Below are 15,343 nucleotides of genomic sequence, written 5' to 3'. Positions count from 1 at the left end.
GCTTGGACCACTGGAACTATCATCTTCATGTTTTTTCTCTTTCCTTTCTTTCCAGACTGCCGGGATTTCTTGGACGCGTGTTTAACCAAAGTCCCGGAGACGCGGCCGACGCTGGAGGAGCTACAGCATCACACTTGGCTGAGATAAGCCTATCACACACACACACACAAACACACACAATTCAGACGTTATCATTTATGTGTGATGTATGAATTACCTTTCTTTTTTTCAGGAAATAATTTTTTTTAATTGGCCCACTTTAAATTTCAGTGTTTTGGAATTCCTGTAACCCCCCCCCAGCCATCCCAGGAAAGGGGATCTCTCTTTGAATGGGCTTTCCCGAGGTTTCTTCCCGTCAGTCTGGCCCCCCCAGGGGAGTTTTTCCTCGTCTTCATAGAGAGCTTGGGCTGGCTCAGGAGCTCCATCAAAACTGTCTTTATTTAATTACTCTAATGTAATCATATACTTTAAAGTAATCAAATAAAAGACAGTAAAAATCTGAAGACTTGAAGTAAACTTCCATTAAAATAAAACTTGTTTAATTCATCTTTGCTGAGGATACTGTGTTATTACTATTTCAAGGATTATGTCAGAACACCGGATACTGGTACCCATCCCTACCCATCACTAGGGAACAGAACAAACCAGACATCAATTACAACAAAAATGACACTGACCCAGCCAGCATGACTCGTCTGCCTTAAGAAATGTTTAGCAATATTACAAATTGGGTGATATGCCTTAAAGTAGCTTCTCATGTGTTCAGCATTGTCAAAGGCTACATTTTAATTAAAACCACAATCTAGTAATGTTCTGTCTTTAACCTTCCTAATTTGTTTTTTGTCCTAACCTAATACTAAATTGCCAGTGAAAACAAAAGTTACATAAATAAAGAAGAGTAAAGAAAATTACGGTCTTTTTTTATTGTAACAGTTTACCAGTGTACAGTTTGGTTTGTGACATATCTATCTAATAGACTCCAATTTGTGCATGTAAATGGAGAGTCCTCTTCACACACTAAGGTTAATTATGGAGTTCCACAGGGTTCAGTGCTAGGACCAATTCTGTTTACATTATACATGTTTCCCCTAGGCAGCATCATTAGAAGACATAGCATAAATTTTCACTGCTATGCACTGCTGTCCATGAAGCCAGATAACACACACCAATGAGTTACACTGCAGGAATGTCTTAAAGACTTAAAGACCTGGATGGCCGCTAACTTTCTGCTTCTTAATTCAGATCAAACTGAGGTTATTGTACTCGTCCCTGAAAAGTTTAGAAATATGGTATCTAACCAGATTCTTACTCTGGATGGCATTACCTTGGCCTCCAGTAACGCTGTGAGGAACCTTGGAGTCATTTTTGACCAGGACATGTCCTTCAACGCACATATTAAACAAATATGTAAGACTGCGTTCTTCCATTTGCGCAACATCTCTAAAATTAGAAATATCCTGTCTCAGAGTGACGCTGAAAAACTAGTTCATGCATTTATTGTGTGAATGTGTGTGTGAATGGGTGGATGACTGGATATGTAAAGCGCTTTGGGGTCCTTAGGGACTAGTAAAGCGCTATATAAATACAGGGCATTTACCATTTATTACTTCCAGGCTGGACGACTGTAATTCATTATTATCAGGATGTCCAAAAAACTCACTGAAAAGCCTTCAGCTAATCCAAAATGCTGCAGCAAGAGTCCTGACAGGGACTAGAAAGAGAGAGCAGATTTCTCCTGTTAAATCCAGAATTGAATTCAAAATCCTGCTCCTCACATACAAGGTCTTAAATAATCAGGCCCCATCTTATCTTAATGACCTTGTAGTACCATATCACCCTATTAGAGCACTTCGCTCTCGCTCTGCAGGCCTACTTGTTGTTCCTAGAGTATTTAAAAGTAGAATGGGAGGGAGAGCCTTCAGTTTTCAGGCCCCTCTTCTGTGGAACCAGCTTCCAGTTTGGATTCAGGAGACAGACACTATCTCTACTTTTAAGATTAGGCTTAAAACTTTCCTTTTTGCTAAAGCATATAGTTAGGGCTGGACCAGGTGACCCTGAATCCTCCCTTAGTTATGCTGCAATAGACGTAGAGTTACACACTTACTCTCTGTCCCACCACTGCATTTACGGCTGCATTTCCAGGGATGTTGAGTTCAGCAATGACCTTTGGCCTCTGCTCTTTGAGATAGAGCATGAAGGCATTTGGCGGCTTCTTGACGTATGGCCCATCTTCATCCTGCTGGGCTGGGCACTTTCTTTTTCTTCAGGAATAAAACACAGAGTAAGAGCACATGTTAGCACTGTGTACAACTGTGAGGGAAGCAGTTCAAAAACACGAGACAAGCTGTAAAACTGAATGAAATCAGGCACCATTAATGGATCATTACAATAATTCCTGCAGACATCTGCAAACAAATGACAGATACTTGCAGATCAGTGAACCAAAGCAGCCGAGCAAACTTAGTTTGGAGTGGAGGTGTTAGGTGGAGGAGCAGGAGTGACATACTCATACATCTGTACACCGTTCCTACACAGATGAAGGGAGACATATGAGATAACAGGAAGAAGTTATGAATATAGAGATGTTCAGCAGCTGTGTTCACTCCAGTGTTTGTGTGTTTTACGTACAGTACTCCAACAGGACGCAGGTTCTGGAGCACACAAAACACACAACAGGTGACGAGACAAGCTGCAATACTATCATCTATCCACTAGGTGGAAGAATTGATCAGTAGAAAGAGGAGATGTGCTCAAAACGACATTCATACATAGATTTATTCTTCTTAGTTAGTCTTAAGAATTAGGATTCACTGACAGTGAAGAAGTTTCAGACGTGCACTCGCGTTTCCCCTTTTGCCTTTTCCTGCTCCAGCCAAGTCCTCCGCCTGCTCGACATCTCTCCTATTACCTTTTATTACGCTTGCACTCATGCCTTTGCCTTTCACCACTTCAAAACTGCGCCTTCTTCAATATTACCTTCATATGCTCGCTTTGCTTTTCGCCTTCCTCACTACACTAAGTACCATTTTTTAACGCTGTGTACTCACTCTTGCTAAGTACATGTGAACAGATCTTGAAGAAAAAAAACAAAACAAAACATACTTTTCTTTTCTCTTCTGATACTATTGAATGATCCTAACAGAAAAAAACAGAGTTAACACTGACTTAATAAAAAAGTGTTATATTTTATCTCAGATAAACTAGTCAGTGTTTATTAGTGTTTGCTCAACTAGAAGTCTTCATAGTAGCATCCACACATCAAGTCTTTAAACAAATAATGAAAGGATAATGAAAGAAAGTTTAATGTGAAATTACTGAATTATATGAAATGCCAGAGTGTTTTTCTTTAAACTACTTGCCTTTTAGTGATGTCACTAAAAGGCAAGGTTCTAATGTTGTGTTGCCATAGACTCCGGAGTTTACTTTTAAAGCTCACTTACAGAACTGACTTATACAGCTTAGTTAGAAAAGTCAAGCATCCAGACATTTGAAGGACTATTCACTCATTAAGGTGACATTTTCTATTTTAAAAATTAAGATGAAAAAGGAAACAAGAAAAGTTACGACTGAGGCAGATAAGAAAGATCCAGGAGATCAAAGTAAGTAAAAAATAAAATCCCCTAAATAACAGAATGTACATTTCTAACAATGTTGAGGCTCTGTGTATAAAATGATTCATTTTTAGAGGATTTAAATCCTGGTTTTGATTGAAACTAACCTGAGTGCAACATGTCTAATCAAAGAAAGGTTACTGGGGCACTTTGTCTTTTGGTAAAATAATGTGACAAGTTTATTCTTGGACTGAGCAGTGAAAACAGAGCAACAAGTGTCATCAGTATCTAGACTTAGTAGACCTAGTATGGTCCACTCGTGTTGGTGTGTTTTTTATCAAAAGGATAAACTTGTTATTATATTGTAAGCAATACTAATTTAAAATTCAATGACATCAAAATCCTTCTAGTCCTGATGTCGAGCGCTCTTTTTCACTAATGTGTTGTTGTTGTTTATAGATTGTAAGAGCAGGATGGCTAAAAGAAAGGCCAGTCCTGAAAAAACGACCCCCATAAAAAGAAGGAGGGTCACTGAGCAGGCTGGTCCTTCCACCAGCTCAGATGCTCATGTGGTCGGGGGAGTCAAGCGAAAGGTCCAACAAGATGAAGCGGGGACAACCAATACAGCAAAAAAGCGTAAACTTCTTGAGCATGTGAGCGGTGACAAGGGGCAGGCATCTTCCTGGTTGGACACTGGTAAAGGTAGGCTAATTAGTTGAGTGAGGGGTAGATTAAGTGTACATCTGGTTGCTAGTTTGAAGATATTAGTGTTTGGGAGATATTTGTGTCTATTATCTAATAAGCTGATGTGCTTTTGGTGTTTTCCACATCTGCAGACTGCAGCATAGAGATTTCAGAGAGCTGCAGTAAAAACAAAAAGGCTGGCAAAAGGAAAGCTGCGGGAGACACCAGGGACCCACCTAAGAAAAAGAACGTGGACCAGGACAAAACCAAAACCGTTGCCAAAAAGTCAGTGGCTGAACAGAAACGTAAGTAGCAAGCAGCTTAGCTTTTATATTCAGGTGAAGAGCAAAATGAACATTTAGGGTACAGCAGAGAGTAATTTGTGTGACAGCTGTAGTAAAACCCAATTTGTGTTTGTCTGTTTAGGTGACTTCCAAGCAAGATACGTGGAGGAGCACCGGCTTGGAGAAGGAGGCTGTGGAGCAGTGTTTGCTGGCTACCGCATAAAGGATCATTTACCAGTAAGTGTTCAGATGGTGGTAGTAAGACAGGCAGTAATGCAGATAAGGGATAATATCGTAAGCTGAGATGTATGCTGTTTTACACCTTTAATGATGTCATACTGAGGAAATGCTCATCAATGCCCTGTGTCTTTTAGGTGGCCATCAAACACATCCCAAAGGGGAAAGTGTACTGCAAAGTGAAGGTAAATGTGCAAGACTTGAATTGTTTTTACATTAGTGGATTGCATGCAGCGTTCACCTGTGGAACGTCTGTGCCTCATCATCCACTTTGTTGAAATATTTCAGGATGATAACGGGAAGAATGTGTCAGTGGAAGTTGCCATCATGCTGAAGCTTGCAGCTGAAGCAGATGGATCAGTGGAAACATCAGCCCCAGTGTCTCTGTTGGAGTGGTTTGACTTTGGCAGAGAGCTGATCCTGGTGATGGAGAGACCTGTCCCCGCTGTGGACCTGGATAAATACATAGAAGAAAATGGAGGATTTTTGCCAGAGGACAAGGCCAAGGCAAGTTGACTTGCCTTAGAAGAGTCTTAGACTGTACATCATTCAATCAAAGCACAGAGTATTAGAGAAACATTAACCCATTGATTGATTATTGTCTTTTTCATCGTTTCCAGATAGGGCTGGGCTATATCATACCATTCACGGTAATACCGGTGTAATTTTGGGCAACGATAGGAAAATGAAATATCGCGCTAGAATAGGTAAAACGCGCATGCGCAGTGCCTATGTTTACATACGCAGTTGGCGGTGACGCAGAAAGAGAAGAGCAAAAGTGGATCGTTGAATGAAACGGATGAACCAGAACTGGTTTGTAAAAATGCTGCAACTTTAGTGGTGTGGAACTGGTTTAGCTTTCGTCCGTCAGATACACAACAAAGCACGATTTTTGGTAGCGCATGCTAGCGGGCCGCCGTTATTACCGTGTTGTTTGGAAAATACGGCACACTTAAAATCAATCCTTTGATTTTTCTGAAACTCGACAGTGCCCCTTATAATCCCGTGTGCCTTATGTATGAATTCTGGTTGTGTTTACTGACCTCAAAACGATTTTATGTACACGGCGACTTTGCTAAGCTACAAAGCCGCACCGCTCGATGGATTGTCGGAGCATTACGGCTATCGTAGGCAGGCGCCTCGCGGAGTGATACGTACTGCACCTCAACGTGATATTACCGTATTGTGTGTGTATAACCTCTTTTTAAGCTTTGTGGATATTTTACATGGTTATGCTGAGGATATGTCGGCCAATTTCCACTGGAAATGCCTTTTGGTTAAACTGTCAGCGAGGAATTTGCATTTGCACTGTTACATTTTTATATAACTTTAATGCACATAAAAAAAACAGCTGCTTGTTTAAGTGAAAATACATTTATGGGGTTTTTTGCACTAATAAAGTTGTGGAGTTGTAAAGTATTTTGTCTAGTGTCAGTTATATCGTCAGTTATATCGTTATCACAACTTTTCAAATGTATATCGTGATAAATATTTTTGGTCATATCGCCCTGCTCTATTTCCAGGTCATTCTGAAGCAGCTGGTTGATGCTGCGAAGCACCTGGAGGATAAACACATCTTTCACCGGGACATCAAGAGTGAGAACATTCTAATTGAGACCGGCTCAGATGTACCGCGTGTTCGTATCATCGACTTTGGACTGAGCTGCTTTGTTAAGGAGCAGTCGCAGTACCGCGTCTTCTATGGTAACATATTCTGCTCTTGCTCTTCACAGATGTCACAATTTTCGCCTTTTGTTTTAGAAGAAATTGCAATTGTGTCTGTTTATTAGGTACAGAAATTTACTCCCCTCCCGAGTGGTACGGGCGCAGTTGCTACAGGTGTGGACCCACCACGGTATGGCAAATGGGAGTGGTTCTGTACGAAGCGCTTCATGCCGGGGACTTTAACACCACGAGCTTCCTCAAAAAGCGCCTGAAATTCAAAAGACATCTGTCCAAAAGTAAGAAAACGTCACACTTCAAGACTGACTGATGGCTTGGACCACTGGAACTATCATCTTCATGTTTTTTCTCTTTCCTTTCTTTCCAGACTGCCGGGATTTCTTGGACGCGTGTTTAACCAAAGTCCCGGAGACGCGGCCGACGCTGGAGGAGCTACAGCATCACACTTGGCTGAGATAAGCCTATCACACACACACACACAAACACACACAATTCAGACGTTATCATTTATGTGTGATGTATGAATTACCTTTCTTTTTTTCAGGAAATAATTTTTTTTAATTGGCCCACTTTAAATTTCAGTGTTTTGGAATTCCTGTAACCCCCCCCCAGCCATCCCAGGAAAGGGGATCTCTCTTTGAATGGGCTTTCCCGAGGTTTCTTCCCGTCAGTCTGGCCCCCCCAGGGGAGTTTTTCCTCGTCTTCATAGAGAGCTTGGGCTGGCTCAGGAGCTCCATCAAAACTGTCTTTATTTAATTACTCTAATGTAATCATATACTTTAAAGTAATCAAATAAAAGACAGTAAAAATCTGAAGACTTGAAGTAAACTTCCATTAAAATAAAACTTGTTTAATTCATCTTTGCTGAGGATACTGTGTTATTACTATTTCAAGGATTATGTCAGAACACCGGATACTGGTACCCATCCCTACCCATCACTAGGGAACAGAACAAACCAGACATCAATTACAACAAAAATGACACTGACCCAGCCAGCATGACTCGTCTGCCTTAAGAAATGTTTAGCAATATTACAAATTGGGTGATATGCCTTAAAGTAGCTTCTCATGTGTTCAGCATTGTCAAAGGCTACATTTTAATTAAAACCACAATCTAGTAATGTTCTGTCTTTAACCTTCCTAATTTGTTTTTTGTCCTAACCTAATACTAAATTGCCAGTGAAAACAAAAGTTACATAAATAAAGAAGAGTAAAGAAAATTACGGTCTTTTTTTATTGTAACAGTTTACCAGTGTACAGTTTGGTTTGTGACATATCTATCTAATAGACTCCAATTTGTGCATGTAAATGGAGAGTCCTCTTCACACACTAAGGTTAATTATGGAGTTCCACAGGGTTCAGTGCTAGGACCAATTCTGTTTACATTATACATGTTTCCCCTAGGCAGCATCATTAGAAGACATAGCATAAATTTTCACTGCTATGCACTGCTGTCCATGAAGCCAGATAACACACACCAATGAGTTACACTGCAGGAATGTCTTAAAGACTTAAAGACCTGGATGGCCGCTAACTTTCTGCTTCTTAATTCAGATCAAACTGAGGTTATTGTACTCGTCCCTGAAAAGTTTAGAAATATGGTATCTAACCAGATTCTTACTCTGGATGGCATTACCTTGGCCTCCAGTAACGCTGTGAGGAACCTTGGAGTCATTTTTGACCAGGACATGTCCTTCAACGCACATATTAAACAAATATGTAAGACTGCGTTCTTCCATTTGCGCAACATCTCTAAAATTAGAAATATCCTGTCTCAGAGTGACGCTGAAAAACTAGTTCATGCATTTATTGTGTGAATGTGTGTGTGAATGGGTGGATGACTGGATATGTAAAGCGCTTTGGGGTCCTTAGGGACTAGTAAAGCGCTATATAAATACAGGGCATTTACCATTTATTACTTCCAGGCTGGACGACTGTAATTCATTATTATCAGGATGTCCAAAAAACTCACTGAAAAGCCTTCAGCTGATCCAAAATGCTGCAGCAAGAGTCCTGACAGGGACTAGAAAGAGAGAGCAGATTTCTCCTGTTAAATCCAGAATTGAATTCAAAATCCTGCTCCTCACATACAAGGTCTTAAATAATCAGGCCCCATCTTATCTTAATGACCTTGTAGTACCATATCACCCTATTAGAGCACTTCGCTCTCGCTCTGCAGGCCTACTTGTTGTTCCTAGAGTATTTAAAAGTAGAATGGGAGGGAGAGCCTTCAGTTTTCAGGCCCCTCTTCTGTGGAACCAGCTTCCAGTTTGGATTCAGGAGACAGACACTATCTCTACTTTTAAGATTAGGCTTAAAACTTTCCTTTTTGCTAAAGCATATAGTTAGGGCTGGACCAGGTGACCCTGAATCCTCCCTTAGTTATGCTGCAATAGACGTAGAGTTACACACTTACTCTCTGTCCCACCACTGCATTTACGGCTGCATTTCCAGGGATGTTGAGTTCAGCAATGACCTTTGGCCTCTGCTCTTTGAGATAGAGCATGAAGGCATTTGGCGGCTTCTTGACGTATGGCCCATCTTCATCCTGCTGGGCTGGGCACTTTCTTTTTCTTCAGGAATAAAACACAGAGTAAGAGCACATGTTAGCACTGTGTACAACTGTGAGGGAAGCAGTTCAAAAACACGAGACAAGCTGTAAAACTGAATGAAATCAGGCACCATTAATGGATCATTACAATAATTCCTGCAGACATCTGCAAACAAATGACAGATACTTGCAGATCAGTGAACCAAAGCAGCCGAGCAAACTTAGTTTGGAGTGGAGGTGTTAGGTGGAGGAGCAGGAGTGACATACTCATACATCTGTACACCGTTCCTACACAGATGAAGGGAGACATATGAGATAACAGGAAGAAGTTATGAATATAGAGATGTTCAGCAGCTGTGTTCACTCCAGTGTTTGTGTGTTTTACGTACAGTACTCCAACAGGACGCAGGTTCTGGAGCACACAAAACACACAACAGGTGACGAGACAAGCTGCAATACTATCATCTATCCACTAGGTGGAAGAATTGATCAGTAGAAAGAGGAGATGTGCTCAAAACGACATTCATACATAGATTTATTCTTCTTAGTTAGTCTTAAGAATTAGGATTCACTGACAGTGAAGAAGTTTCAGACGTGCACTCGCGTTTCCCCTTTTGCCTTTTCCTGCTCCAGCCAAGTCCTCCGCCTGCTCGACATCTCTCCTATTACCTTTTATTACGCTTGCACTCATGCCTTTGCCTTTCACCACTTCAAAACTGCGCCTTCTTCAATATTACCTTCATATGCTCGCTTTGCTTTTCGCCTTCCTCACTACACTAAGTACCATTTTTTAACGCTGTGTACTCACTCTTGCTAAGTACATGTGAACAGATCTTGAAGAAAAAAAACAAAACAAAACATACTTTTCTTTTCTCTTCTGATACTATTGAATGATCCTAACAGAAAAAAACAGAGTTAACACTGACTTAATAAAAAAGTGTTATATTTTATCTCAGATAAACTAGTCAGTGTTTATTAGTGTTTGCTCAACTAGAAGTCTTCATAGTAGCATCCACACATCAAGTCTTTAAACAAATAATGAAAGGATAATGAAAGAAAGTTTAATGTGAAATTACTGAATTATATGAAATGCCAGAGTGTTTTTCTTTAAACTACTTGCCTTTTAGTGATGTCACTAAAAGGCAAGGTTCTAATGTTGTGTTGCCATAGACTCCGGAGTTTACTTTTAAAGCTCACTTACAGAACTGACTTATACAGCTTAGTTAGAAAAGTCAAGCATCCAGACATTTGAAGGACTATTCACTCATTAAGGTGACATTTTCTATTTTAAAAATTAAGATGAAAAAGGAAACAAGAAAAGTTACGACTGAGGCAGATAAGAAAGATCCAGGAGATCAAAGTAAGTAAAAAATAAAATCCCCTAAATAACAGAATGTACATTTCTAACAATGTTGAGGCTCTGTGTATAAAATGATTCATTTTTAGAGGATTTAAATCCTGGTTTTGATTGAAACTAACCTGAGTGCAACATGTCTAATCAAAGAAAGGTTACTGGGGCACTTTGTCTTTTGGTAAAATAATGTGACAAGTTTATTCTTGGACTGAGCAGTGAAAACAGAGCAACAAGTGTCATCAGTATCTAGACTTAGTAGACCTAGTATGGTCCACTCGTGTTGGTGTGTTTTTTATCAAAAGGATAAACTTGTTATTATATTGTAAGCAATACTAATTTAAAATTCAATGACATCAAAATCCTTCTAGTCCTGATGTCGAGCGCTCTTTTTCACTAATGTGTTGTTGTTGTTTATAGATTGTAAGAGCAGGATGGCTAAAAGAAAGGCCAGTCCTGAAAAAACGACCCCCATAAAAAGAAGGAGGGTCACTGAGCAGGCTGGTCCTTCCACCAGCTCAGATGCTCATGTGGTCGGGGGAGTCAAGCGAAAGGTCCAACAAGATGAAGCGGGGACAACCAATACAGCAAAAAAGCGTAAACTTCTTGAGCATGTGAGCGGTGACAAGGGGCAGGCATCTTCCTGGTTGGACACTGGTAAAGGTAGGCTAATTAGTTGAGTGAGGGGTAGATTAAGTGTACATCTGGTTGCTAGTTTGAAGATATTAGTGTTTGGGAGATATTTGTGTCTATTATCTAATAAGCTGATGTGCTTTTGGTGTTTTCCACATCTGCAGACTGCAGCATAGAGATTTCAGAGAGCTGCAGTAAAAACAAAAAGGCTGGCAAAAGGAAAGCTGCGGGAGACACCAGGGACCCACCTAAGAAAAAGAACGTGGACCAGGACAAAACCAAAACCGTTGCCAAAAAGTCAGTGGCTGAACAGAAACGTAAGTAGCAAGCAGCTTAGCTTTTATATTCAGGTGAAGAGCAAAATGAACATTTAGGGTACAGCAGAGAGTAATTTGTGTGACAGCTGTAGTAAAACCCAATTTGTGTTTGTCTGTTTAGGTGACTTCCAAGCAAGATACGTGGAGGAGCACCGGCTTGGAGAAGGAGGCTGTGGAGCAGTGTTTGCTGGCTACCGCATAAAGGATCATTTACCAGTAAGTGTTCAGATGGTGGTAGTAAGACAGGCAGTAATGCAGATAAGGGATAATATCGTAAGCTGAGATGTATGCTGTTTTACACCTTTAATGATGTCATACTGAGGAAATGCTCATCAATGCCCTGTGTCTTTTAGGTGGCCATCAAACACATCCCAAAGGGGAAAGTGTACTGCAAAGTGAAGGTAAATGTGCAAGACTTGAATTGTTTTTACATTAGTGGATTGCATGCAGCGTTCACCTGTGGAACGTCTGTGCCTCATCATCCACTTTGTTGAAATATTTCAGGATGATAACGGGAAGAATGTGTCAGTGGAAGTTGCCATCATGCTGAAGCTTGCAGCTGAAGCAGATGGATCAGTGGAAACATCAGCCCCAGTGTCTCTGTTGGAGTGGTTTGACTTTGGCAGAGAGCTGATCCTGGTGATGGAGAGACCTGTCCCCGCTGTGGACCTGGATAAATACATAGAAGAAAATGGAGGATTTTTGCCAGAGGACAAGGCCAAGGCAAGTTGACTTGCCTTAGAAGAGTCTTAGACTGTACATCATTCAATCAAAGCACAGAGTATTAGAGAAACATTAACCCATTGATTGATTATTGTCTTTTTCATCGTTTCCAGATAGGGCTGGGCTATATCATACCATTCACGGTAATACCGGTGTAATTTTGGGCAACGATAGGAAAATGAAATATCGCGCTAGAATAGGTAAAACGCGCATGCGCAGTGCCTATGTTTACATACGCAGTTGGCGGTGACGCAGAAAGAGAAGAGCAAAAGTGGATCGTTGAATGAAACGGATGAACCAGAACTGGTTTGTAAAAATGCTGCAACTTTAGTGGTGTGGAACTGGTTTAGCTTTCGTCCGTCAGATACACAACAAAGCACGATTTTTGGTAGCGCATGCTAGCGGGCCGCCGTTATTACCGTGTTGTTTGGAAAATACGGCACACTTAAAATCAATCCTTTGATTTTTCTGAAACTCGACAGTGCCCCTTATAATCCCGTGTGCCTTATGTATGAATTCTGGTTGTGTTTACTGACCTCAAAACGATTTTATGTACACGGCGACTTTGCTAAGCTACAAAGCCGCACCGCTCGATGGATTGTCGGAGCATTACGGCTATCGTAGGCAGGCGCCTCGCGGAGTGATACGTACTGCACCTCAACGTGATATTACCGTATTGTGTGTGTATAACCTCTTTTTAAGCTTTGTGGATATTTTACATGGTTATGCTGAGGATATGTCGGCCAATTTCCACTGGAAATGCCTTTTGGTTAAACTGTCAGCGAGGAATTTGCATTTGCACTGTTACATTTTTATATAACTTTAATGCACATAAAAAAAACAGCTGCTTGTTTAAGTGAAAATACATTTATGGGGTTTTTTGCACTAATAAAGTTGTGGCGTTGTAAAGTATTTTGTCTAGTGTCAGTTATATCGTCAGTTATATCGTTATCACAACTTTTCAAATGTATATCGTGATAAATATTTTTGGTCATATCGCCCTGCTCTATTTCCAGGTCATTCTGAAGCAGCTGGTTGATGCTGCGAAGCACCTGGAGGATAAACACATCTTTCACCGGGACATCAAGAGTGAGAACATTCTAATTGAGACCGGCTCAGATGTACCGCGTGTTCGTATCATCGACTTTGGACTGAGCTGCTTTGTTAAGGAGCAGTCGCAGTACCGCGTCTTCTATGGTAACATATTCTGCTCTTGCTCTTCACAGATGTCACAATTTTCGCCTTTTGTTTTAGAAGAAATTGCAATTGTGTCTGTTTATTAGGTACAGAAATTTACTCCCCTCCCGAGTGGTACGGGCGCAGTTGCTACAGGTGTGGACCCACCACGGTATGGCAAATGGGAGTGGTTCTGTACGAAGCGCTTCATGCCGGGGACTTTAACACCACGAGCTTCCTCAAAAAGCGCCTGAAATTCAAAAGACATCTGTCCAAAAGTAAGAAAACGTCACACTTCAAGACTGACTGATGGCTTGGACCACTGGAACTATCATCTTCATGTTTTTTCTCTTTCCTTTCTTTCCAGACTGCCGGGATTTCTTGGACGCGTGTTTAACCAAAGTCCCGGAGACGCGGCCGACGCTGGAGGAGCTACAGCATCACACTTGGCTGAGATAAGCCTATCACACACACACACACAAACACACACAATTCAGACGTTATCATTTATGTGTGATGTATGAATTACCTTTCTTTTTTTCAGGAAATAATTTTTTTTAATTGGCCCACTTTAAATTTCAGTGTTTTGGAATTCCTGTAACCCCCCCCCAGCCATCCCAGGAAAGGGGATCTCTCTTTGAATGGGCTTTCCCGAGGTTTCTTCCCGTCAGTCTGGCCCCCCCAGGGGAGTTTTTCCTCGTCTTCATAGAGAGCTTGGGCTGGCTCAGGAGCTCCATCAAAACTGTCTTTATTTAATTACTCTAATGTAATCATATACTTTAAAGTAATCAAATAAAAGACAGTAAAAATCTGAAGACTTGAAGTAAACTTCCATTAAAATAAAACTTGTTTAATTCATCTTTGCTGAGGATACTGTGTTATTACTATTTCAAGGATTATGTCAGAACACCGGATACTGGTACCCATCCCTACCCATCACTAGGGAACAGAACAAACCAGACATCAATTACAACAAAAATGACACTGACCCAGCCAGCATGACTCGTCTGCCTTAAGAAATGTTTAGCAATATTACAAATTGGGTGATATGCCTTAAAGTAGCTTCTCATGTGTTCAGCATTGTCAAAGGCTACATTTTAATTAAAACCACAATCTAGTAATGTTCTGTCTTTAACCTTCCTAATTTGTTTTTTGTCCTAACCTAATACTAAATTGCCAGTGAAAACAAAAGTTACATAAATAAAGAAGAGTAAAGAAAATTACGGTCTTTTTTTATTGTAACAGTTTACCAGTGTACAGTTTGGTTTGTGACATATCTATCTAATAGACTCCAATTTGTGCATGTAAATGGAGAGTCCTCTTCACACACTAAGGTTAATTATGGAGTTCCACAGGGTTCAGTGCTAGGACCAATTCTGTTTACATTATACATGTTTCCCCTAGGCAGCATCATTAGAAGACATAGCATAAATTTTCACTGCTATGCAGATGACACCCAGCTCTATCTGTCCATGAAGCCAGATAACACACACCAATGAGTTACACTGCAGGAATGTCTTAAAGACTTAAAGACCTGGATGGCCGCTAACTTTCTGCTTCTTAATTCAGATCAAACTGAGGTTATTGTACTCGTCCCTGAAAAGTTTAGAAATATGGTATCTAACCAGATTCTTACTCTGGATGGCATTACCTTGGCCTCCAGTAACGCTGTGAGGAACCTTGGAGTCATTTTTGACCAGGACATGTCCTTCAACGCACATATTAAACAAATATGTAAGACTGCGTTCTTCCATTTGCGCAACATCTCTAAAATTAGAAATATCCTGTCTCAGAGTGACGCTGAAAAACTAGTTCATGCATTTATTGTGTGAATGTGTGTGTGAATGGGTGGATGACTGGATATGTAAAGCGCTTTGGGGTCCTTAGGGACTAGTAAAGCGCTATATAAATACAGGGCATTTACCATTTATTACTTCCAGGCTGGACGACTGTAATTCATTATTATCAGGATGTCCAAAAAACTCACTGAAAAGCCTTCAGCTAATCCAAAATGCTGCAGCAAGAGTCCTGACAGGGACTAGAAAGAGAGAGCTATGGAAGAAATATAGTATCATCAGAATTCAAGTATTTTTAGACATTGAATTTATGACACTGAATTTTTATCCTCCAAATTTCCCTGCAAAAATATTCAC

The 15,343-nt window shown here is 40.6% G+C and overlaps 2 protein-coding genes and 1 pseudogene across 4 annotated transcripts in view; 2 read left to right on the top strand and 1 right to left on the bottom strand.

The window, feature by feature from the left end:
• The window catches only part of LOC146661737 (uncharacterized), a 275,594-nt gene that overhangs the window by 97,289 nt on the left and 162,962 nt on the right, over window positions 1–15,343 (top strand). The window lies entirely within an intron of this gene.
• Window positions 114–11,887, bottom strand: LOC146661756 (transcription factor 7-like 1-B). 3 transcript variants are annotated; one of them, XM_085418306.1, is made up of 7 exons: window positions 11,749–11,887; window positions 8,856–9,012; window positions 4,998–5,209; window positions 2,431–2,527; window positions 2,105–2,261; window positions 1,661–1,711; window positions 114–149 (listed from the first exon to the last, which is right to left on the bottom strand). In XM_085418306.1, exons 3-7 carry the CDS (start codon window positions 5,020–5,022, stop codon window positions 129–131), a joined length of 351 nt encoding a protein of 116 aa, XP_085274432.1. In that variant the 5' UTR covers window positions 5,023–5,209; window positions 8,856–9,012; window positions 11,749–11,887; the 3' UTR covers window positions 114–128. The 3 variants fall into 3 exon arrangements, with proteins under 3 accessions (XP_085274432.1, XP_085274430.1, XP_085274431.1); XM_085418304.1 differs by lacking the exons at window positions 114–149; window positions 1,661–1,711; window positions 2,105–2,261; window positions 2,431–2,527 and adding exons at window positions 8,412–8,462; window positions 9,182–9,278; XM_085418305.1 differs by lacking the exons at window positions 114–149; window positions 1,661–1,711; window positions 2,105–2,261; window positions 2,431–2,527 and adding an exon at window positions 9,182–9,278.
• On the top strand, window positions 11,736–13,502 carry LOC146661755 (serine/threonine-protein kinase pim-3-like; annotated as a pseudogene).

The sequence above is a fragment of the Rhamphochromis longiceps genome, linkage group LG9 (genome assembly GCF_057381845.1).
Source record: "Rhamphochromis longiceps isolate RC_006_pf linkage group LG9, R_longiceps_female_GT1.1, whole genome shotgun sequence".
Classification (NCBI taxonomy): Eukaryota; Metazoa; Chordata; class Actinopteri; order Cichliformes; family Cichlidae; genus Rhamphochromis; species Rhamphochromis longiceps.
This window is presented reverse-complemented; position numbering and strand designations above follow the sequence as displayed.

Excerpts from the sequence above, each read along its gene's own strand:
- LOC146661756 (XM_085418304.1), bottom strand. The coding sequence starts at position 11,773 with ATGATGAGGCACAGACGTTCCACAG. Across the intron at positions 8,463-8,855 it reads ATGCAGTGGTGGGACAGAGA|TCCCTGTCAGGACTCTTGCT; the intron begins GTAAGTGTGTAA and ends CTCTCTTTCTAG. Across the intron at positions 5,210-8,411 it reads GATCAGCTGAAGGCTTTTCA|GTCCACAGCGGGGACAGGTC; the intron begins GTGAGTTTTTTG and ends GTATTTATCCAG.